The sequence below is a fragment of the Lampris incognitus genome, chromosome 3, assembly GCF_029633865.1.
Source record: "Lampris incognitus isolate fLamInc1 chromosome 3, fLamInc1.hap2, whole genome shotgun sequence".
Taxonomy (NCBI): Eukaryota; Metazoa; Chordata; class Actinopteri; order Lampriformes; family Lampridae; genus Lampris; species Lampris incognitus.
Genome location: NC_079213.1, coordinates 97,845,230 through 97,869,407, shown reverse-complemented (window position 1 = coordinate 97,869,407; position 24,178 = coordinate 97,845,230). Strand labels below are relative to the sequence as shown.

Below are 24,178 nucleotides of genomic sequence, written 5' to 3'. Positions count from 1 at the left end.
AATTTCACTGTGTCTAACAGCCAGCGGCAGGGTCACACATTCTGACGTGTCACTCATTTCGGAACAACCGCGGCCGCCGGACGTAGAGGGTCTTTAACTTTATCCGATAATCGTCACATTGATTTGTGTGGAAGATCGATAATGCAATAAACACTTAAAATCGCGCATCTGCTCACTCGAAGCCGAACCCCGGCCGGAGGATCAACCACCTTTGCTGTGTTTTTATGAATGTCATCGTTGCCGGGTTATGCATTGCAGTGTACAATAGTCCGCACTACTAAATAAACGCGGGTTGGGTGGCGGGGCGCTGCGTGTGCGCGTTGGTGGTGATGATGATGATGATGATGATGATGATGATGATGACGATGGTCTGAGTGACGACACGAAGAGCACGGACGGAGCCGAGGAGAAGATCACAGGAGCAGATAGAGTCAAGGCTGAGTCAGTAACATCAAGACAAGCGGCGGAACGGCGGCGGCCACAGAGGGACCTTTTACTGCCCGAATCTGAAGCGGTGCGACGGCGTCGAGATGCTCTGGTCCGGCGGCAGGATGTGCGCCTTCTTCGCTCTCGTCTCGATGTTTCTTGCGGGGCTGGCGGCGGCGTCCTCGGATCTGTTTGACAACCAACTGGGTGACATCAATTACTGCAAAAAGCAATGCCAGCTCGCCATCAGAAACAAAAGCCCCGCTAAAGTAAGTCGTCCTGCCGGATTTACGTTGTATAGGCCGCCTAAACTGCACAGACATCAGCAGCCGAGCTGACACCTCAATAGAGCCGCGGCCGCCCGACATGGCAGCGTCTGCGACGAGGATGCGATGCGGTGTAGGAAACACCAGACAGTTATTTTGTGATTGAATGGATAATCACAGATATCTCCGGATAAACGCTGAAAAACAACGGGCTGTAGCCGTGTGCCAGCCAGCAAGACTGGCTCGGATTTTCCGCTGCGTCCTGACGGACAAATATGCTGCACAGCTGTAGGCCGAAAATATAGAGGCAGTTCATTGCCTTGTGCACCACTACCTCGTCAAACACTTGGCGCACAAAAATCCCCTTGCTTCTGAAAGGATTTTAGGAATCAACTAGGCTCACTCTTTGTTTTTTGTTTAAATTATAATTAGTTGTCTATCCGTGCCCCCCCCCCGCTTGGTAGGCTATGCGACGGAGAAGCAGTGATAGCAGCAGCATGCATGCGCTTGAAAGGCATTGTAGGCTAAATCAAGCATCATTTCTTATTGTTGGTTTATGCAGCGTCTGCAGTGTGCGAGACTATACGGTAAAGGTCACGCGGAGCCTGACTAAATAGGACCGTCCGTGGCGATGAATTGTAGCTCAGGGAGTTTCGTGTAGCTCAAAACGTTGCCCAGATTTCTTGTGCTGGATGTGTTTTTTTTCTCCCCCCTCTCCCACCTCCTCATCTTCTGCTCGCCTCAGGTGTGGTTCAGACATCACGCAGGGCAGAGAAGAGCTGCGAAATTGATCACGGTGGCAAAAACTCTGCAGAACTACCCGCTTTCAAGCATGCAGTCGTTATGCAAAAAAAAAAAGATAAGAAACTTGTAGCACTTTGTGCGTGTCTGCACAGATGTTGAGTTTTGACAGTTATTGCACAATTGGGCTTTTGGGTTGAACAAGCAAATGCCCACAAAATAAGACACCGTTACCACAGGTCGGATAAAGTCCCTTTTTTTCGCAGCGACACGCGGTAAAGGATGGCGACGACATGCCCTGACACTGCAATAAAGGCCCGTGAACCATTCATAGTCACGGGCAAGGCATCTCCTTGCTTTTCCCCTCAGAGGTCACAGGTGGGCGCTGTTGTGCTCTTTCGCAGAGAGAAGGCAGAGGGGTAAGTGGAAGTAAATCACCCCCTGCTCGCCACACCATTGCCCGGCACAAGTTTTTGCAGCTGGCCACACTTTTATGTGTTTCTTCTGGCCAACACTGAAAGCTACCTATCATCTCAGTGGCGACACTTCTAAAAATGGCAAGCTATAATACAACGGCTGCTCCGCAACCCAAATATCATAGGTTAAAGTGAATGCAAGAGTGCAGACAGGATGTTTAACCTTGTATATTGTTCTCTCTCTCTCTCTTTCTTTTGCACTTTTTATTCTCTCTCTCTGACTCCCTGTCCTTCTCTGGTCTGGTCCGTAGGAGTCTATAATGAACGCCTGTCACCGTGGCTGCCGTCTCTACTCCATCTGCCAGTTTGTCAATGGCAATGCTGGCTTTAACACCAGCAGGGAGGAGTGTCAGGGAGGTGAGACACTCCGGCTGCCTCTCCTATGGAACTAGTTTGACCGTCTTTCTGATTTACAGGGTCGGGGGGTAACTGAGGGGCTGTAGTAAGTGTGTCTAATGCTAATGCCATACCCAAACCTGCAGAGATCCAGAATGTCTCCACTCACTCCATCACTCTTATCTTTCTTTGGCTGGGTAACAAAGCCTTGTAGCTCATAAATACTCCAGTTCTTAGCTGGAGGTACAACAAAATCAGTGCAAATAATGTTTTTGATGAAATAATGGTGACTCTAGCTGTGGCCCTCATTTAACGTCAAACACTGCCTCCGTTCCAAAGATTGCATCCCTTTCTTTTCCCTACTTGGTGTTAGAGAAAATTGGCAGATTTGGTGGGTAGCGTCTGGTTGCATTAGACTCATCGTCCTGTTTGGGCTGCTGTATTGGAAATCAATGGTGTGATTTGCAATCTAGACAGCGGATGTGCAGATAATCCCCCATCTGATACACACAAACACACTTGGACTCACACACTTTCATGCACATACACTTGGCACACGCTTAGATGTACACACATACACATACATATATGGACACACAGATATATACACAAATTTATGGTATGGAAACCACCCTCTGTCTCTCTCAGTACTTCTCAACAGGCTATCCTCCTCCTTCTCCTTTCCCTCTTATGAAATCTATTCCCACTGGCTTTCTCATTTGTTCCTCTGAATTTTCCATTTGACTTCTTCACCCCATTTGGCTTTTACGCTCTTCTTTCATGCTCCTTCTCTCATGCATTCACTCACCAACAATACTCCTTTCTCTCAGTTTCTCTCTCTCTCTACCCGTCCCTGTCTTTTTCTCTTTTTTTGTTCATCTTCATCTTTATTTTTGATTTTTTTTCTTCATATTCATTAGTTGGCTTAAAAGGTATTGCTGCTGAATTATTGTGACCATTGCGTGCTCTCTCTCTATCGCTCTCTCTCTCTCCCCTCTCTCTGCATAGCCTGCCAGGAGGCATATATTAAGCTGTTGGAGCAGGAGGCCTGCAGCACCGGCTGTGCTAGCCAACCGTCTGAACCTGAGATCAAGAGGAGGAAGGTGAGAATGGTCACTCAGCACTCTGTGACTTCACATATCAATGACTGTGTGTATCAGGTTCAGAACGATTCAGGATTTTTTTTGAAGAGATGCCAAACACACACACACACACACACACACACACACACACACACACACACACACACACACACACACACACACACACACACACACACAGAGCGGTGTGCCAACAGATCTGTACCCTTATGATGGTATCATGTCCTCTTTGCAGCTGAAGGCCCTGACCCACCGTCCCAAACCCCCCACTGTCATGGAGGCTGTGTCCAGCTGGTGCAATGACATCGTCAGCTCTGCCCAGAGCTTCATCTCCTCCACCTGGACTTTCTACCTGCAGGCTGACGATGGCAAGGTGGTGGTCTTCCAGGTAAGGAGAACCTTTTACTCTATGTGCTAGACAGGCAGGTCTTATATGTCATGTGGCGTGTTCATTGTCATCATTTTACCTGATAAAAAGATTTCCTCATCAGTCTGGCTGTTACATTTTATTGCTTGGTAAATTCATTGCTCCCAAGGTATGTTGTCGTGGTTCGGGCAGCTTTGGATCAAAACAGGATTTTGTGTGGATTATGGACTGCATTTGTGTTATGCTACGTTCAGACCAAAGGCGGCGAGAGAGTTCGCGCCGCTTTTTTCGCCCGTGTTTGGCCGCCAGCTCCGCCAGGTGTGTTCGAACGGAACGCGAATTCGCTGTGTTGACGTCACAACAAGCAGTCTAGTTACACCAACGCTGCTAGCAAGTTTGCTAGACCGCACACAACAAATACCACACACGAGCAGTTTGTGTTTACTTGTGATCATCATGGATGAGCGACAGAGATCAGTTGCGGTGGCTCTGCTTTATATCAACTTGCGCCGCCGAAACCGGCGTCAGTGTTCTGTTTGGGTTCAGAGCATAAACCGGAGACGTGCCCAGCTTGGCGAATTTCACCGGCTCGTTTAGGAGTTGCGTTTGGACGGCGTCCGAAAAGAATTCTGGGTAGGGGGCGTGTATTCTTTCCCAACATGAAGGCGGGTTCTAACCCTACTTGAAGGTGATTGGCTATCGCCTGGCGAGATATTCGCCCGAGTTGGACATTTTTGAACTCCCGCGAAGGCGCGTTCGTCGCTCGATTCGCCCAATTCGCGCCGCCCGTAATTTCGCCGCGAATTATTCCGCCCATTCGCCTCCTCCCATTGACTTTGCATGCATTCGCGCCGCCCAAAAAATTCGCGCCGCCTTTGGTCTGAACGTAGCATTAGGCGTTGATTCATACACCATACCCAAGTTTAAACTGTACAGCTTAGTTTTGTTGATCTTTGGACTCTCATTATCTACATTATATCAGCAACAGAGTCAAGTGTGGCTTTAAGTGAGTGATTATGGAGTTTTCTGTTTAACACAAGAACCGCTCACTGTGATGTATGTCCTAAAACTATTGTGTAATTAGCAGCGTCTCATCACAATTAACAAAGGATGTTGAGAAATAATTGGTCGTTTTGCTAATTACATTTTACGATTACAATGAAAAGCTATCAATATTGTCATGTCTGTAATTCATTGTAAGTATTGATACAGTGTGTACCTTGTAGGCTCACATTAGGAAATGGGCCTGATTCACTTACAAAAGGTCTCTTAGCCAGCATGGAGCTTCAAGACAAAGAGGCTGTTAATTGCAACTATTACATGTCTGCCGGAATAGCCCAACCAGTTAAACTGAGAGTCACTCAATCTGATGACAGTTACTGCAAGTAAAGTAAACAACACGGAAACGAGACGTGCTTCACAGTCGATTCATAAAGTGCAAAAAACGTGTCAGTCACAATTGTTCAAAAAGTTAAAAATGACATGAGTCGGTCTATTCCGTTGCCTACCAACATGGGGCTCACCGGTTCGAATCCCCATGTTACCTCCGGCTTGGTCAGGCATCCCTACAGACACAATTGGCCATGTCTGCGAGTGGGAAGCCAGATGTGAGTATGCGCCTCCTCTGGTTGATCGGGGTGCCTGTCCGGGGGGAGGGGGAACTGGGGGAATAGCGTGATCCTCTCACGCACTATGTCCCCCTGGCGAAACTCCTCACTGTCAGGTGAAAAGAAGCGGCTGGCTTCTTGCGTCTATCAGGTGGGCTTGTCTCCTCCTCCACATGTATCAGAGGAGACATGTGGTAGTTCTGCAGCCCTCCCCGGAAAAAGGGGCAAAAAATCCACAAAAAAAAGAGAAAAAAAGGTACGAGGAAACAAACATATTCTGTTTCTTGTTTGAACAAGGAAACACAATTTTATTACATGTGCACATCACCATTCAATCATTTTAAAAGGCCTAAGGAATTCACGCACACACCACCACAACAGGCCTTTCAGCTTTTATAATTGTTAGTAGAGTTGACAGATGAACTTATAAACTTACTCGATAAAGTTATTTTGTGCATTATCCCTGAATGAATGAACACCCATCAGATTCTTCCTCCTCCTCCATATCCCGAAGCATGGCTTCTTTTGCATTTAGACATCCTTGCCATTGCTGCAGACTTCTTTCAAATTGTAATGCGATAAATTGTGTGTTTATTTCACTGAAGGGAACAGTCTCCTATGCAGTCTACAGGTCCCAGTAGCACTACTGTACCAGTAAAGTCACAAAACACATGGGACGGCAGGAGACTAACAGGAGAACAACAGCTGGAGAAAAAACAGACTGCTGGACTTTGAATAATAGTGCAACACGGATGCCAAACGGCATCTTGCACCATCACAGCATTTTGCAATTAAATAGTGTGGAGATACAAATGAGCAGTTTTGGGGTGTCCAGGTAGCATGACAGTCTATTCTGTTGCCTACCAACACAGGGATCGCCGGTTCAAATCCCCGTGTTACCTCCGGCTTGGTCGGGCGTCCCTACAGACACAGTTGGCCGTGTGTGGATGGGAAGCCGGATGTTGGGTATGTGTCCTGGTTGCTGCGCTAGCGCCTCCTCTGGTCAGTCAGGGCGCCTGTTTGGGGGAGGAGGGGGAACTGGGGGGAGTAGCGTGATCCTCCCACACACTACGTCCCCCTAGCGAAACTCCTCACTGTCAGGTGAAAAGAAGCGGCTGGTGACTCCACATGTATTGGAGGAGGCATGTGATAGTCTGCAGCCCCCCGGATCAGCAGAGGGGGTGGAGCAATGACCGGGGCGGCTCGGAAGAGTGGGGTAATTGGCTGGGTACAATTGGGGAGAAAAAAGGGGGGGGGTCACAAAACACATGGGACGGCAGGAGAACAACAGCTGGAGAAAAAACAGACGGCTGGACTTTGAATAATAGTGCAACACGGATGCCAAACATCATCTTGCACCATCACAGCATTTTGCAATTAAATAGTGTGGAGATAAAGATTAGCAGTCTTGGGTGTGAGTGTTGATTTATCTTTTTTCCTTTTCGCTCGAACCTTCATAACTCATAGGAAAGGTCCTTGGCTGAGAGGCTTAAGGGTCTCGTTAAATCAAAGTTACATGCATTTGACATGGCGTGCTTGGTAAATATGACCATGTGGCGGCTCTGTCCTGATGGCCATCACCTAATGAACCCCGTAAATGCTGTAAATTCATTGATTACTGTCTTCCTATGTGTGTTATGATGGAGAAAAACTATGGCTTTAAATGTTATACAATGTTAGTCTTTACACAAACACACTTGTCATTTTTGTGTTTTAAAAGAGGTAGAAGTAGTAATAATGATAGAATAAAATAGTAAAATATGTAAACATTTTAATTTTATAATTTTATAATTTCTGATTAAGTGGTGGCGCAGCGGTTAGTGCGGTCGCCTCACAGCAAGAAGGTCCTGGGTTCGCACCCTGGGGTACTCGAACCTTGGGGCGTTGTCCTCTTTGGAGTTTGCATGTTCTCCCGTGTCTGCGTGGGTTTCCCCCGGGGGCTCCGGTTTCCTCCCACAGTCCAAAGACATGTAGGTTAGGTGAATCGGCTGTACTAAATTGTCCCTAGGTATGAATCTGTGTGTGTATGTGTGTGTGTGGGCCCTGTGATTGCCTGGCGGCCTGTCCAGGATGTCTCCCCCCCTGCCGCCCAATAACTGCTGGGATAGGCTCCAGCATCCCTGTGACCCTGAGAGCAGGATAAGCAGTTTGGATAGTGGATTGAATGGATGGGTGAAAATTTCAATAATACTGATTCAGCTCAGCTCTGCTGCCCAACAAGGTCCCGTGGAGTTTGGGTTTTATCCAATGCATCCACGGGTGTCGAAGGACGAGGGCACACAGCAGTGTGGGAAAAAGGTTATTGAATGAAAGCAGCCCAGATCAAATCTAATAGGACATGTTCAAAATGTCCTGTTTTACTGCGTCATTGCCCCCGATATCATGTGTGTTTCATAACCTGCTGGCCAAGCTGTATGAAATTCACTTTGGGATACAAAAGCATTATTGGATTTGAAAGAGATTTACTTTAAAGGAGAAAGCGAATTAAGTTCTGGCTGCGGTGAATAGGAAGCAAGACCCTGCACCCTTTCCAACTTGATGAAAAAACAGACCGAGTAGACCAAAAACAAACTCGGTGTTTTTGGCTCATTTGATAGATTGATGTCCCTTAATTGACACTGCTGCACTCGAGCCGTAAGTTGAGGCCATTATGGGAACCAGTCTCTCTAACCACCAGGCCACGCTTCCATCCTCTGCAAACTTCAGACATGAGAAACCTAGCTCATCATTCTTCTCAGAGGCTTATCTTTCCCAGAGATCAGAAGACTGTGCTTGGACATCAACTTCTATGTCGTGCAGTGAGTCTGCAGGAAAGCGTGGTAATGTTGATGCAGCCCAACCCATACAGACAAGAGCTTTCACTTAACAGATGTCTCTGTGCATATCGATTAACAGCGAGGAGATGAAGACACACTGGCTGAGTCCAGAGACATGGACAAAAAAAAAAAGCCCTGTGCTGCCACACCTTGAATAGAGACACAGTGGCTCCATAACATGAAATTATCAAACTTTCTTTAGGTCATGGTGATGGATACGCTTGATTTATGGCAGTGGCCTTGCAAGCTGTAGCGGGGATTGAAAGCCAGACTCACGGGGCTGTGAGATGGCTAGCAGGCCTGTGTTTAGTGGGCAGCCAGCGTACTGCCGCACACTTGACAGATTGACTCTCTGAGGACAGAAACAACAGAAAAAGAAGTCCAGCTAAATTGACAGGAGAGCAGAGAGGGGAAAAACTGAACCATGACTGCCTGCAATACAAATCATGCTATGTGGGCATCTATAATGAGTGGACTGCCTATATACACCCATCAGTCTGTATGTCTTTGCTGGTGACTCTGTGTGTGTGTGTGTGTGTGTGTGTGTGTGTGTGTGTGTGTGTGTGTGTGTGTGTGTGTGTGTGTGTGTGTGTGTAGGTAGGTAACAGGCGAGGGAGAATCCCAGCACATGACGTGAACTTAATATAAATTGTGTGCGGCAGACAGTACAAACAGGAAGCCATACAGCAACCAATTTTGCGGTAGCCATTAGTTCAGTTTATATAGATGTTCACAGGCAACTCTTAACCAAAACCTCACTGGAAAAAAAAGCAGTTTTATTTATTTGATGTGGGCTAGGGAAGGAAAATGGTTTCCCATTGAAGAAATGTCTTGTTTTTGATGAAATATTGTTTTTAAAATGCCCCTCTACCTCACCCACTCCCTCCCCACAAAAACCCCTCTTTATGTAAATAAAAGAGCTTGTAAAATTAAGTTAAGATTAGAGTTTGGAAATGTGTGGGGCAAAAATTAATCATTTAAAAGGCCATCGCTTGCCTGTGCAAATTCGTGGGGGGAAAAATTGGACCCTGCGTCTTTGCACATGAAGTGAGAGGATGAATAAAAAAAAAATTGAAAAGAAAGAAAAAAGAAAACCCAACCACATATTTTCATGCCAGTTGTGGTCATCATTCTGCCAGAATGAAGAATTCGTTCATTCCAGTCCTGCAGAGAAAAGAGTATCAGGGATTTAAAAGCACTAGATGGAAATGACAGTCTTAATGCAGGAAGATGGAAGATGTTGGTATATTTCCTCAACTTCGTTTAAAGGTGATTTCAACATGGACATGCCAATTAAAACACTGACAACACAAATACACATACTAACACACACACAGATAGATAGATTGATACGTCAAATGTCTTTATCTCGAACATGCCAAAATAAAAGAAAAAATGACCAAATATAAATAAAACAAAAAACAGCAACAAATGATAAAAATAAAACCAGAAGAATTCAACAAAAAAACGTTCAATAGAAAATCCAACAAATATATGTTCGAAAAGGAGCAAGAAGAAGTTACTACTTATAATTTCCTGCCCCTCTCTAATGCTCAATTAATAAACCTAAATAATAAATTTAGGGGTTTTTTACACATCAGAGTATGTCATTCTCAATATCTATCTCACAATGACTCAATTAAAGCAATAAAAAAACAATAAAACAACAAAAACAAAGAAAACAATAACAATAATTTCCAAAAAACAACAATAACAGAATCCCCCATGGGTGTCACAGTCATGAGAGGAGCGAAACCTCCTCTTCATCCTTGTATCTCTTTAAAACAAATTTTTTGTACCTCTTTTTGAATTGATTTAAACTTGTGCTTTCCTCAAGTTCTTCATCTAAACCATTCCACAAACTTACCCCACAATTTGAAATACACCTACTTTTGCCAGTGGTACGAACACAATGTTTCTTAAAATTTAATTTTCCCCTTAAATTGAACACCCTCTCTCCATCTGAGAACAGTTGTTATAGTATGTTGCCAGGAAATAGATCATATCTTGCTTTGTACAACATTTGTGCAGTCTTAAATTCTACTAGGTCCATGAACTTCATAGCCCGTGAATTTAAAAACAGTTTGTTAGCGTGGTTCCCATATCCTACATTGTTTGCTATCCTTATTGCTCTTTATTGTAGTACACATAACAATTCTAGGTTGCTTTTGTAGGTGTTCCCCCATACCTCCACGTCGTAATTAAAATAAGGCAATACAAGTGAACAATACAGAATGTACAATGCTTTATGATCCAGAATGTGCCTTGCCTTTCCCAGAACTCCAATGCTCCTTGCCATTTTTGTTCTCACTAATCTTATATATGAGATTTCCAGCAGATTTTATGGTCACGTATCACACCCAGAAATATATTTTCATATACTCTTTCAATGTTAATATTGTTGATCATTATTTCTGCTTGTGTGTCTATTTTACGATTTCCAAATAACATAAACTTAGTTTTGTTCAGATTTAATGATAATTTATTTCTGTCAAACCACATTTTTAACTTTTTCATTTCAGCTGTGATCAACTCCAAAAGCTCCTGCAAATTCTCCTCGGAACAAAAAATGGTTGTGTCACCCGCAAATAAAATTAATTTCAATAGACTTGATACCTTACATAAGTCATTGATATACAGAACAAACAATCTAGCACCTAACACTATATAAAAATATTTATATAGATTAATATATATATATATATATATATATATATATATATATATATATATATATATATATAGCAAATTTGTATCTGTGTGTACAAATGTAAATATGTGCAAAACCCATATATACCCATGAGGGCAAACAGCACTGAGTGATGATGAAGTTAGCTAAAAAAGAAAACAAGACCAATACAGCAACAGGCCTGTCAGTTTGGAGGGAATTTAATTTAGAGTGCATTGGATTTAGTCATGCTGTGGACATGAAAATATTAATATTGTGGGGTCACAATAGTAACATTATCAGGCAGCATGAGTGGTTTTGTTTCATTCTTTGAAAATACATTTTTTTTTAATTTTATTTCTGATTTTTCCCTTTTTCTCCCAATTTAGTGGCCAATCGCTCCCTCTTTTAGTTCAAACACCCACCCTCGTACTGCATGCGTTTGCCAACTGCATCTCTCTGGCCGGCAGTCTCGAAGGAGACGCCTCGCCACTTTCGTGACAAGGCGACTCCAGGCCGAACTACTGCTTTTTCCGAAACTCCCAGAGACACATTCATGTGACGAACACAAGCCGACTCTGCCCCCCTCTCGAAGACAGCATTGCCAATTATTACTGCTTTGTCGAGTCCGGCCATAGTCGGATCTGACGAGACCGAGGCGCCAACCCCAGTCCCCAGTGGGTAACTGCATCGACACAAAGCCGATGCTTAGACCGCTACACTCCCACGGACTACTGAAAATAGATTTTAACATAGCTTTTGTGGCTAGGTGGCCCAGTGATTAGCATTGTTGCCTCACAGCAAGAAGGTCCTGGATTCGAACCCCAAGCCGTCCCGGGTCCTTTCTGTGTGGAGTTTGCATGTTCTACCTGTGTCTGCGTGGGTTTCCTCCGGGTGCTCCGGTTTCCTCCAACCATCCAAAAGACATGCATGTTAGGATTAATACTCCTGTCTTCAGGGTTTTGTTTGCATCTCAGTTGGGGAGATGCTTTGGCAAGGGAGGTTTGGGGGGGAAGGGGCACTTTCCTCTTTGTTTGTATGTAGCTTTTATCTATATGTCTCTTGTATTTTGTTACTTGTTTTTGTATCTTAAATTTGTACTACCATGGTCGATGAAGTTCTTTAGTTTATATTGCGCTTTGTTCTTTACACGTCCTCTCTCTTTTAAGACATGGTTCAGCCTGGTGTAGCTCATCCAACAGGAGGAAATGGCTTTAATTTCATTACCTGGAACTGCAGAGGCATCAACAACCCATTTAAACACAGTAAAGTACTCCACCATCTTCACCAATTGAGAGCTCACATCATGTTCCTCCAAGAAACTCACCTCAAGGTATCACAACACTTGAGTCTTAGGTGTAGATGGATGGGCCAGGTGTTTCATTCCTCATTTCAGAGTAGGGCAAGAGCAGTGGCTATTTTATTTCACAAATCAGTACCTTTTACCTGTTCCAATGTGACTGCTGATCTCAGTGGTAGGTACGTAATTGTCAGCGGTAAGCTGTTCAATACAAATGTACTTTTCGTCAACATTTACGCTCCCAACTGGGACAATGGTGATTTTTTTTAAATTGGTTTTCTCTACACTCTCTGATATGTCCTTCCATATGCTGATCTTAGGCGGTGACTTTAATTGTTGGCTAGACCCACAGTTAGACCGATCCTCCACTAAGTCTACCACATTGTCAACCTCAGGTAGGGATGTTCGATCCTTTATGTCTGAATTTGCAGTCTCGGATCTTTGGCAAAGCATATTCTTTTTTCTCACCGAATCACCACTCTTTTACACGAATAGACCATTTCCTTGTAGATGATAGAATTCTGAACTCCATATCCTCATGTTCATACAACCCAATTGTTATATCTAACCATGCCCCTGTTATTATGGAAGTAGTCTTTCAAACTGTTGATAACATGCGACCACCTTGGCGATTAAACACTCAGTTGTTCAGTGATGAAAATTTTATCAAATTTGCTTCGGACCAAATTGACTTTTTTACTGCTACAAATAGAACCCCAGATACGTATATCTGCATCTACTCTCTGGGAAACTTTGAAAGCCTATATCAGAGGCGAAATTATCTCCTACATTGCACACGTGAATAAACTTAAAAAGGATAGGCAACTTGTGCTGACATGCTGTATTGCCCAATTGGAGGACATTTATGCCGTCTCACCATCTCCAGACATATATATAAGGCGCGTTTAACTTTGCAAGCAGAGCTTTATACATTATTAACAGATGAGGTCACATAACTGCTTGCAAAGTCTAGGAGCACTTATTATGAACAAGAGGACAAAGCTGGTAAATTATTAGCCCACCAATTACGCCAAGTAACATCATCACATCAGATTCCTAAAATTTGCACATCATCTGGGATATTATTAGACCCTAGGGGTATCAATGATGAATTCAAGAGATTCTACCAGTCTTTATACACTTCTGAACATGAGGCAGATGCATCAGAACTAAATGATTTTCGTCCACTCTCTTAATGTGCCCTTGGGCAGCCAGAATATGGTAAAAAATTGGAACAACCGATCACCGTCGAAGAATTGTCTAACGCTGTCAGTTCCCTTCAATCTGGGAGAAGTCCTGGACCTGACTGCTATTCAGCAGAGTTTTACAAAAAGTTGTTTTCCAAAATAGTCCCTATTCTAATTGAAATGTACAATGAAGCATTTGTAAATGGCACTCGCCCACAGACTCTCACCCAGGCAACTATCTGTCTTATCCTTAAAAAAAAAACAAAGGCCCTCTTGACTGCGCATCAAACCATCCAATTAGTTTGTTAAATGTTGACTATAAAATTCTAGCCAAACTTCTGGCAGCACGTCTCAAAACAGTTCTCCCAACAATTATCTCCCCTGATCAAACAGGATTTATTAAGAACAGACACTCATTCTTTAATCTATGAAGGTTGTTTAATATTATATATATATAATCCCTCTATCACAACCACTTCCGAGGCCATCATATCCCTAGACACAGAGATAGCATTCGACCGGGTGGAGTGGAAATACCTTTTTTTACACCCTAAACAAATTCGGCTTTGGCTCCAAATTCATTACTTCGAGAGGACTTTTGTACTCATCCCCCCCAAGCTTCTGTCAGGGACAATAACACTCAATTGGGGTATTTTCTCCTGCAACGGTCAACACGCCAGGATTGCCCTTTAAGTCCCTTGCTATTTGCCCTTGCCATAGAACCCCTGACAATAAAACTTCGTTCCAGTCCTCTCATTAAAGGTATAATTAGACACGGAAACGAACACAATCTGTCTATATGCAGATGATTTATTGTTATATATATCCGACCTTTCTGTTTCTGTCCCTCCGGCTCTTGCCACTTTCACATCCTTTGGTCACTTATCAGGGTATAAACTGAATTTTAGTAAAAGTGAAGTGATGCCACTTAATGTGGCCGCAAAAAGTTTCTCTCTACATAACTTTCCATTTAAAACGGTTCATAATACTTTGACCTTTCTCGGTGTACATGTCACAAACAGACTTGAAAACCTCTTTCAGGCCAACTTTGTTTCCATTTTAACCCATACTAAGGACGATTTAGAATGCTGGTCATTGCTGCACCTCTCTTTAGTCGCAAGAATTAATTCTATTAAAATGAACACCCTCCCTAAATTCCTATATCTCTTTCAATGCTTGCCGATTTCTCTTCCCAATAACTTTTTTAAAAAGATTGATGGCCTAATTTTACCTTTTATATGGGATGAAAAGTCTCCTAGGATGCGAAAGCAGCTCTGGCAGAGGCCCAAGTCAGACGGAGGCCTAGCGCTACCAGATTTCAGGTCCTACTACTGGGCTGCTAATCTCAGGACCATTCAGTACTGGTTGCAGAGCAAAGAAATATCCACACCCCCAATTTGGCTAGAGATGGAGGCCGCCTCATATGCATCATTGTCTTCCCTCACTCACTTTTCCATTACAGGCCCTCATCACTTCTTCACTAAAAATGTGTGTCAAAACAACATTGAGGATCTGGAACCAATTTAGATGCCATTTTGGGTTTCAGACAACTTCTTTTTATGCCCCGGTGGCCTCAAATCCGGCTTTCCCCCATCTATGGTGGACAGTGCTTTCTCAATGTGGTCTGGTTTTGGTATTAAAAGGTTCAGAGATCTCTATATTAATAATACATTTCCTACATTTGAGCAGCTCTCAACCAAATTTGGGCTTCCCAGACATTTTTTTTTTTAGGTAGTTACAGATCCAGAGTTATATCTGCAGCATAGATCCTCAATTCCCCACTCTTCCTAGTGACACAGTTTGACACTTTTCTTACCCCCCTTCCTACTCTGAAAAGTACCCTGACAATAGCCTATAGACAAATTTGGTCTCTACAGGCCACCTCATTCAACGATGTTAAATCTTCATGGGAGGTGGAACTGGGTGAGGAAATACCTGACAAATTATGGGTAGAGGCACTCAAAAGGGTACACACCTCCTCTGTTTGTGCCCGACACGGCCTCATCCAATGCAAACTCATTCACAGGGCTCACTGGACCAAAGAGAGATTATCCAAAATTTACAAAGATGTTAGCCCTAACTGTGTAAGGTGTAACCAATCCCCTGCAAATCATGTTCATATGTTTTGGGGGTTGCCCATCTCTTGTTAGTTTTTGGGAAGATATATTTAACACACTCTCTGAAATAAGCGGCACACAGATTGAACCAGACCCACTCATTGCCCTATTTGGGGTTACCTCACCCACATTACGACTGACCAAAATGAATAAGGACATAATTGCCTTTGTCACCCTGTTGGCGAGGCGATTGATCTTGCTTAGATGGAAATCTCCGGCACCCCCTTTCCATGCTGTCCGGATTAAAGCTGTTTTAAATTGCATCAAGCTGGAAAAAATTAGACATCCACTTAGACTCTTAGAGGATCCATAAACACATTTTGTGTAATGTGGACTCCCTTCTTTTCTCATGTTAAGCAATTACATCTCCCTGCAGTTCCAGAGTGATGTATAACCAGTTCTATATGTAGCCTGTATTCTTATCCTCACTGGATGAGGTTGAGGACACGACACATTCCGGTAATGCAAAGGACCTGGTATGTGTATAGGACACCCATAGTGAAATATACTGTCTGAATTTATTGAACTAGGACAACGACAATGGTATTTTGTTTTTTGTTTTCTTTTTTATCATTGTTATGATTTTGTCCCATGTTCTGTTTTCGTTTTTTGTTGTTTTGTATTCCAAACATAAATTTCCAGTTCGATTATTTTGTAAATACCGATGATGTTGAAAATCCAATGAACAAAGTTATAAAAAAAATACTCCTGTCTGTGCTGCTGACCAAGACAATGGAAAGAAGAACTGGAGTTGGTCCCTGGGCGCTGCAACTGCCCACTGCTCCTATTAGTCCATGGGCCAGAGCCCAAAATTTCCTATTTCGGTACACTCAAGGTGGCAAAACTTACTTATAATTTTTGTAAGGATCCATGTCTGTAGATGATATTTTGGTATGATAACCATTCCTGAGTGGCAGCTGTATCACAGTTATCAGCTCATGAAGTTAACCACCCCCTAAAGTAAATTGCATTTTAGACGCTGGTGCATATCCTGGTTTAGCCTCATGGTCAGGACATTTTTCAATGTTCTATAATATTGTCTTTGGTATCATTTTAAAGGGGACCTTCTTAGCTTTCATTCAAGCCCTGTTGTGGATATTTCTCACAAATATAGAGGTCACTTGAGCTCTTCAACCCGTCAATAACACACATCTTTCTGCAGTGTTCGCCTAAACTATATACTTTCTTTTAGCCCTGTGGCATCTAGGAATATCAGGGACACAAAACACAAAAACTGGAATACTCACAGGACTGTAAAGATTCAGGAAATGTATAATATACCCATACTATTTCATTGTGTGAGGTGATTGTGAACCTTAAATTAGAAGGGCATTATTACTAAGAAACTAACTAGACCAAAGCCAGTTAGTCCATGGGTCAGACCAGATATCGATATCCCCCAAGGTGACACAACTTCACTGGTGCCATTTTATTTGGTACACTAACAGAAGTAAAATAATACATGATAACCTTTCCAAATGAGCAGCTATTTCATTTTTCTTTCAGGAAACCTGTTTCTGTGCCTCTCACGATTGTGTATTTGCCCAGATTTTTACAAATATAGCATTTCAACACCCCTGGTACTGATTAGCCTAGCTTAAACTCTGGGACAGTTCTTAGTTGGCCAACAACCAAGGATAACCAGTACTGTGTACTTCCATTCATTGTGCTAAGCTAGGCTAACAGCCAGATAGCTTTCTACTAAACATATATAGAGGAAACTGGTATCTATCTTCTTGTCTCACTCTGGAGACGATTGTAAGCTAATTTCCCATAATGTTAGCATGTTCTTTTAATGTATATGTTAATATGATTAGTTAAAGTGGCTACGAGGAACTTTCATCTTGTGTTGATTTTAGCGGCCTCATGTGGACAAAATACAGCTGTTGCATAACAACTAGGTAATGTATCTATTTGTGGCTATGTAAGATAAATAATGGTAATATGACGCTGGTGAAGCAAAGTAAACTTTGTTTTAGTAGTGTTCATACACCTAAGTTACATGTATTTGTTTGTATGTGGCAGGTGAAAACTGACTGAATATGGCCACTGGTGAACAAGCAGGTTTTTACCCAATACCAAAGCGCCCACGGGTGGAGTGCATTATCCACTGTTCTGATGATACAGATAAGCTGGTTTCACTACAAAGTGTCGACTCATGGAGAACTCTGCTCAGGGCAGCTCAGATACGAAATCATGCACCAGTTTTGAAACTGGCAAAAGACATTCCTGAGGGACAGATTCCAGCAATCTACTACCACAGAAAGTGTCGCAGTATCTTCACTATGAAGCAAATTCTTGATGGCCTCCTTGCAAAAGAAAAGAAAAGTTGTGTCTCTGCTGAAAAGAAACAATCTAAGAGAGTAGCTCGACATGCTCCAAGTACATCTAGGACTTATGATGCAGAGTGCATATTTTGTCAGAAAAACAGCAAATATTCCAAGAGACAGAATACGAGAGAAGTACTGGTGCAGTGTCTAGAACTGCGAGCTGATGCAAAGATCAGGAGTGCAGCCACAAAGAAAAGGGACAGCAGAATCCTTGCCATTGTGAGAAGAGACCTTGTAGCAGCTGAAGGGCACTACCACAGGTCATGCTATAGACTTTACACCAAAGAAGAGGTTTCCAAAGGAGAGGTTGCCAGCAATGAAGATGATGATGCTGCAGCCCAGTATGAAGCTGATGTGAATAAGGCATACAATGAGCTGTTCCTCTTCATCAGGATGGAGCTTTTTGGCAATCCTCAAGTGATGACAATGACTGATCTCTCTTCTAGACTGGTAGCTTCAATGAACTCCCAAGGCATTGCCCAAGTCAAGGAATCAACCAAGAAGCACATAAGGCGAAACCTGGAGAGTGAGTTTGCTGGAGCCTTGCAGATATTCCCTGATGAGAAAGGAAAATTCCTCCTCTATCCCGATAACTTGTCCATGAGGGAACTTGCCAAAGAAAATCAGTCTCTCAAAAGGGAGCTGCAGACCCTGAAAAGTGTCAGTGCACAAGATGTTATAGCCAAAGCAGCCATCAAATTGAGAGCAGACATTAAAAGTCAAGATGTTCCTCAAACCTGGCCGCCTGAAGTCAAACCAGAAGCAGAATGTCCTACCATTCCAGAGTCGCTCATTATCTTCCTGTACTCTCTACTCACAGGCTCAAATGATCCTGATCATGCATCCCAGAGAGTGCAGTGCCTTCTGCAGTCATTTGGCCATGACATAGTATATGCAGTGACATGTGGAAATACCAAGCCTTCCAAGCACATTGTTCTGCCATTCAGTGTCAAATCGTTGACAGGAAATGTAGAGTTGATAAACATCCTCAACCGACTTGGTCACAGTGTGTCCTATTCACAGATGGAAGAGATCAACACTGCCCTGTGTCTCCAGAAACTCTCATCATCAGGGAGTGGCATTGCCCTTCCAGCTAACATCCATCCTGGCATATTCACAACTTTAGCCTGGGACAATATCGACCGTCTTGAAGAAACTGTCAATGGTGAGGGAACATCTCACAGAGTCAATGGGATTGCTGTGCAAGCAAAGCCAGTCAACCCACTTCCTGTCCAACCCATGCCCACTGTTCCCAAAACAAAGAAGAGAAGCATTGATGGACCCCCACCAATGTTACCAACTTACAATGCTGGACAACGGGTAGGGCCACCACAAAGCAAAAAGTCAGATGCCGATACTGCAGCCAATACTAAGCTTGCCAGAGAGAAAAACCTTCTTTGGGTCCTAGCACGCATGTCACAACAAGAAGAACAGTCAGTCAGCAGCTGGACAGGCTTCAACATCCTGACTCGAGGAGAGATGACGGTCATCCCCGACAATATAGGCTATCTGCCTACCATCAATGCTCCAGTGACACAAATGTCTACTGTCAACGAGGTGCTTAACCAGTCACTGAGCATCATGCAGTGCTTAGGCCTGAGGAAGATTGTCTGTGTCTTTGACCAAGCCCTGTATGCGAAGGCTGTCGAGATCACATGGAAACACCATGACAAGTTCCATGATATCATCATTAGGCTTGGGGTATTCCACACCATCTGCACACTGCTGGCAATAATAGGAAAGCGTTTCCAAGATGCTGGACTCAAAGACCTCTGCATTGAGTCTGGCATGATTGCAGAAGGCTCAATTGCTGGTGTTATGGATGGCCGCAAGTACAACAGGGCAGTGCGACTACACAAGCTCCTGTATGAGGCTCTCATGCGACTGACCTTGAATGGTTTCCTGTCCTGGTTGGAAGAAACTCACAGGAATGACATGGTTCACCTGAATGAGACACTGAAGACCATTGACAGCCTTGGGAAAGAAGTCTCACAACATGCTTTGAAGGAGGTCCTCGAGAACAGCTCTTGTACACGCATCATGGATCTATTTGAAGTCTACCGTGAGTCCCTTAGAGTCGGAAACGGCAGCCTCTCGAACTTCTGGATGTCCTATTTGGACATGGTTGAAATCTTGTTGGGGCTCATCCGAGCATCCAGAGAGGGAGACTGGATGCTACACTTGGCTAGCATTCGAGCAATGATCTCATGGTGCTTTGCTTATGACAGGATGAATTATGCACGCTACCTCCCCTACTACTACGCCCAGATGTCTGAGCTGCCCATCACACACCCAGATGTGTACACAGAATTCATGGAAGGAGGCTTCTCAGTCCAACTGGGCTCCACCAATCCCTTTGGCCGAATCCCTGTTGACCAAGCTATAGAAGAAACGGTGAACAAAGACACCCAAACAGCTGGAGGGACAAAGGGATTCAGCTTGAAGCCAGGAGCTGTGACCAAATATTATCTCACAGCTGAGTATAGAAGCATGTACCTCAGACAGCTGAGAGACCTGACAGGTCAAGGCAGGTGCAAATGGTCTCATCCAGATCTACAGAGTCCAAGGATCAAGAGAGATGAAGCAGATGTCCAGTCTCTCATGGACCTTATGGAGAATAACTGGCTCAATCCTATGTCCCCTGATGACATTGATTTGGTTAGCCTCTCCACTGGCAACATGGCTCCACCTGATGTGACCATAGATCTCTTGAGAGCTCTTGAGAAAGGAGAAGAGGCCTACCAAGCATTCCAGCAAACAAGGTTAGATGCAGACCCACCACCTGTGAAATTCCACGACAAGATGACCAAGCAAAGTCTGAAAATATTCTCCAATGTCAGCACAAAACAAGCTCATGGAAAGAAAGCACAGGATGTGGTTCTGAAGGCAGATAGAAACCTTTTCAGTCACATGATCCTGGTGGCTGAAAGCAGGAAGGTGAATCTGAAGGATGTCCTTGCCTACCCATTGGGCCCACTACCATGGGCACTGGCAAATGCTGATGGCTCCTTACGAAAAACAAACAAGGCTGCACTTGCCAGAGAGCTTGAAAAGAATGTATCTCCTGCAGAAGACATCCCAATCCCATCTACTTCCATCATTGATGGGATGAGCCTGGTCCAAAAAATGAATGGCAACAACAAAACCTTTGCACAGGTGGCAGAGTCAGCCTTGACCCAGGTCCTCCATGAGGGAGCACAGAGTGGGAGGATTGATGTTGTTTTTGATGTCTATCACCAGACTTCGATCAAAGATGCTGAACGACTGAACCGGGGTGGAGACATCACTCTCCAGTACAAGAATCTTGCAGGGGGACACCACGTCCAGCAGTGGAGAATATTTCTGTGCAGTTCCTCCAACAAGACCAGTCTCATCAAGTTTGTGGTGGAAGAGTGGAAACTCCCACGATACAGAGCTATGCTGCATGGCAAGGTGTTGTACATGACCTGTGAGGAAACCTGCTACAAGTTGACAGAAGATGGGTGTGAGGAAGCAGCAGAACTGCACTCCACACATGAAGAAGCTGACACCCGTCTGCTCCTGCATGCATTGCATGCAGGAGCAGTCAGCTCAAAGTCAGTTATCATCACAGCTGAGGACACTGATGTCATGGGGCTTTGTCTTGGCTTCCAGAAGGACATCACCTGTCCCATCTACCAGAAGTGTGGGACTCAGAACCGCACACGGTTTGTCGACATCACCAAACTGGCAAGTTCACTTGGAGACAGCATCTGTGACAGCCTAATTGGCTTACATGCCTTCACAGGCTGCGTGCGACACTGTCAGTGCATTCGCTGGTCGAGGGAAGCTGAATGCCCTGAAGATAGTGAGAAAGCACACTTCCTGCCAAGAGACTTTTAGTCAACTGGGACAGACATGGAATGTGAGTGATGAGCTGTTCCAGAAAATTGAGCAGTTCACCTGTCGGATGTATGTTGCTAATAGCAGCACTGCTGAGGTGAACAAACTGCGTTACCAGCTCTTCTGCACCAAAAGGGGAGAGGTTGAGTCCAGCCAGCTGCCACCATGTAGAGACTGTCTCTTTATGCATGTTCAACGAGCCAACTATCAGGCAGCAATATGGAAGTGCTGTCTGCAGGCTAACCCTGTGGTGCCAAGCCCTACTGAGTATGGATGGACAGACGATGAAGGCAAGCTGGCCATTTACTGGATGCGCTCCCCACCTGCACCAGATGTGGTCTTGGAAATGCTAACATGCAAGTGTGTGCATTCATGCAAAATGCCAAGCTGCATGTGCCTGTCAAATGGACTTCCATGCACAGACATGTGCAGGTTACAGACCTGCAGTAACCAAACACAGCAGGATGGTCCAGAACTGGACTTTGAACTTGGGGAGTCAGATGATGAGAGAAACGAGCAGTTTGATGAATGACAGTGTGATGATTCTGATGGTATTACTGTGGTAGTAGTCTATTGATGCACAGGATGTTGATTCTGGACTTGGTTACCCAGAGCTTGATAACAATAATGTAACCATATTCACATATACCCATTACCCTACCCATTACCATTACATATACCCACTAATGATATGGGATTACATGTATCATTGACTAAGTATATGTAAATGTCAATGTTGTTTAAAATATTAAAATAGTTCATTACCTCACTATGGTATTCCTTTTTATCATGTATTTTGATTGTGTATTTAAACAAATGTATAGAGACCAGTTTGTGACCTAACTGGCTTTGGTCTAGTTCTCATTTAAGGCTCACAATCACCTCACACAATGAAATAGTATGGGTATATTATACATTTCCTGAATCTTTACAGTCCTGTGAGTATTCCAGTGTTTGTGTTTTGTGTCCCTGATATTCCTAGATGCCACAGGGCTAAAAGAAAGTATATAGTTTAGGCGAAAATTGCAGAAAGATGTGTGTTATTGACGGGTTGAAGAGCTCAAGTGACCTCTATATTTGTGAGAAATATCCACAACAGGGCTTGAATGAATATTATAGAACATTGAAAAATGTCCTGACCATGAGGCTAAACCAGGATATGCACCAGCGTCTAAAATGCAATTTAGTTTAGCGGGTGGTTAACTTCATGAGCTGATAACTGTGATACAGCTGCCACTCAGGAATGGTTATCATACCAAAATATCATCTACAGACATGGATCCTTTCAAAAATTATAAGTAAGTTTTGCCACCTTGAGTGTACCGAAATATCGTCTGGCCCATGGACTATATACAATAGGATGGGTTACATGCTTTCATTCATTTAAGGCTGCTGGTTAAACCTGCAGTGCGAAACTGTTGTCTCGCCCCTTCTGGCAGTGAGAGTAATTACACAAACACTGTTGGCTCGTGTTCAGAAATAATTGCCAAAGTAGTTGCAAAAAATACAAAGACATTTCCACAGTTCCAAGACAACTATCCATTAGTTAAGTAGAGTAAATGTAATAGCTACACAGCCTGCTCCAAATATTTTACAAATACCAACCTGTCCAAGAGCAGTAACGTGACATCCATGTCTGCCCTCAATCCCTTGTCTTCTTTCAGTGCGCTCCAACGAGGAAAAGCTACACCAAAAGGTTGGTTAGTCGTGTATGTCCATGTTGTGTTCTATGCATACGCCAGTAGGCGACACCAATGTTATGAATGCCCTGTTGCGTGTAAAGTAAGTCAGAAGAGAAGAAGAAACGATTGATCGCCAGTAATGTGCTCCGTGCTTTACTTACTTACTTATACTTGCTTATAAATACACTGCTTACACAACACACATCCAAACATAACAAATTGGCGACGAGGATGGGATTCAACCAGTCGAGGACCACATCGCTGCCGTTCTACATGCTCCAGCTCCTACTGATGCAGGCAAGCTGAGATCTTTCTTGGGACTTTTTCCTCTAAATTTATTTCTGATTTTTCCCTTTTTCTCCCGATTTAGTGGCCAATCGCTCCCTATTCTAGTTCAGACACCCACCCTCGTACTGCATGCGTTCGCCAACTGCATCTCTCCGGCCGACAGTCTGGAAGGAGACGCCACACCACCAATCCAGGCCGAACCACTGCTTTTTCCGACACACACAGAGACGCATTCATGTGACGAACACAAACCGACTCCGCCCGCCTCCCGAAGACAGCGCTGCCAATGATTGTTGCTTCATCGAATCCGGCCATAGTCGGATCCGACGAGACCGGGGCGCGCGAACCCCGGTCCCCAGTGGGCAACTGCATCGACACAAAGCCGATGCTTAGTCCGCCACACCACCGCTGACCCCTTTTTCGGGACTTTTGTCGTGGCATAACAAATTCATCCCCAACTTTGCTACGGTGGTGGAGCCGCCACGGGCTTGCATTCGCCAAGACAACGAGTTCACTTGGTCAAAAGAAGCGTGGCGCAGTTTCCATGCTATGAAAAAAACTGTTAGTGGACAGTCCAGCTCTCGCTTTCTTCGACCCTGAACTTCTTACT

At 44.0% G+C, this 24,178-nt stretch overlaps 1 protein-coding gene across 1 annotated transcript in view; it reads left to right on the top strand.

The window, feature by feature from the left end:
- Positions 1 to 512: 512 nt before the first annotated feature.
- tmem59l (transmembrane protein 59-like) overlaps positions 513 to 24,178 on the top strand; it is a 61,342-nt gene continuing 37,676 nt past the window's right edge. Inside the window, exons 1-4 of the mRNA XM_056277924.1 lie at positions 513 to 695; positions 2,161 to 2,266; positions 3,254 to 3,348; positions 3,581 to 3,733. Coding sequence (XP_056133899.1) covers positions 531 to 695; positions 2,161 to 2,266; positions 3,254 to 3,348; positions 3,581 to 3,733 — 519 coding nt within the window. The 5' untranslated portion in view covers positions 513 to 530. The remainder of the gene's footprint in view (positions 696 to 2,160; positions 2,267 to 3,253; positions 3,349 to 3,580; positions 3,734 to 24,178) is intronic.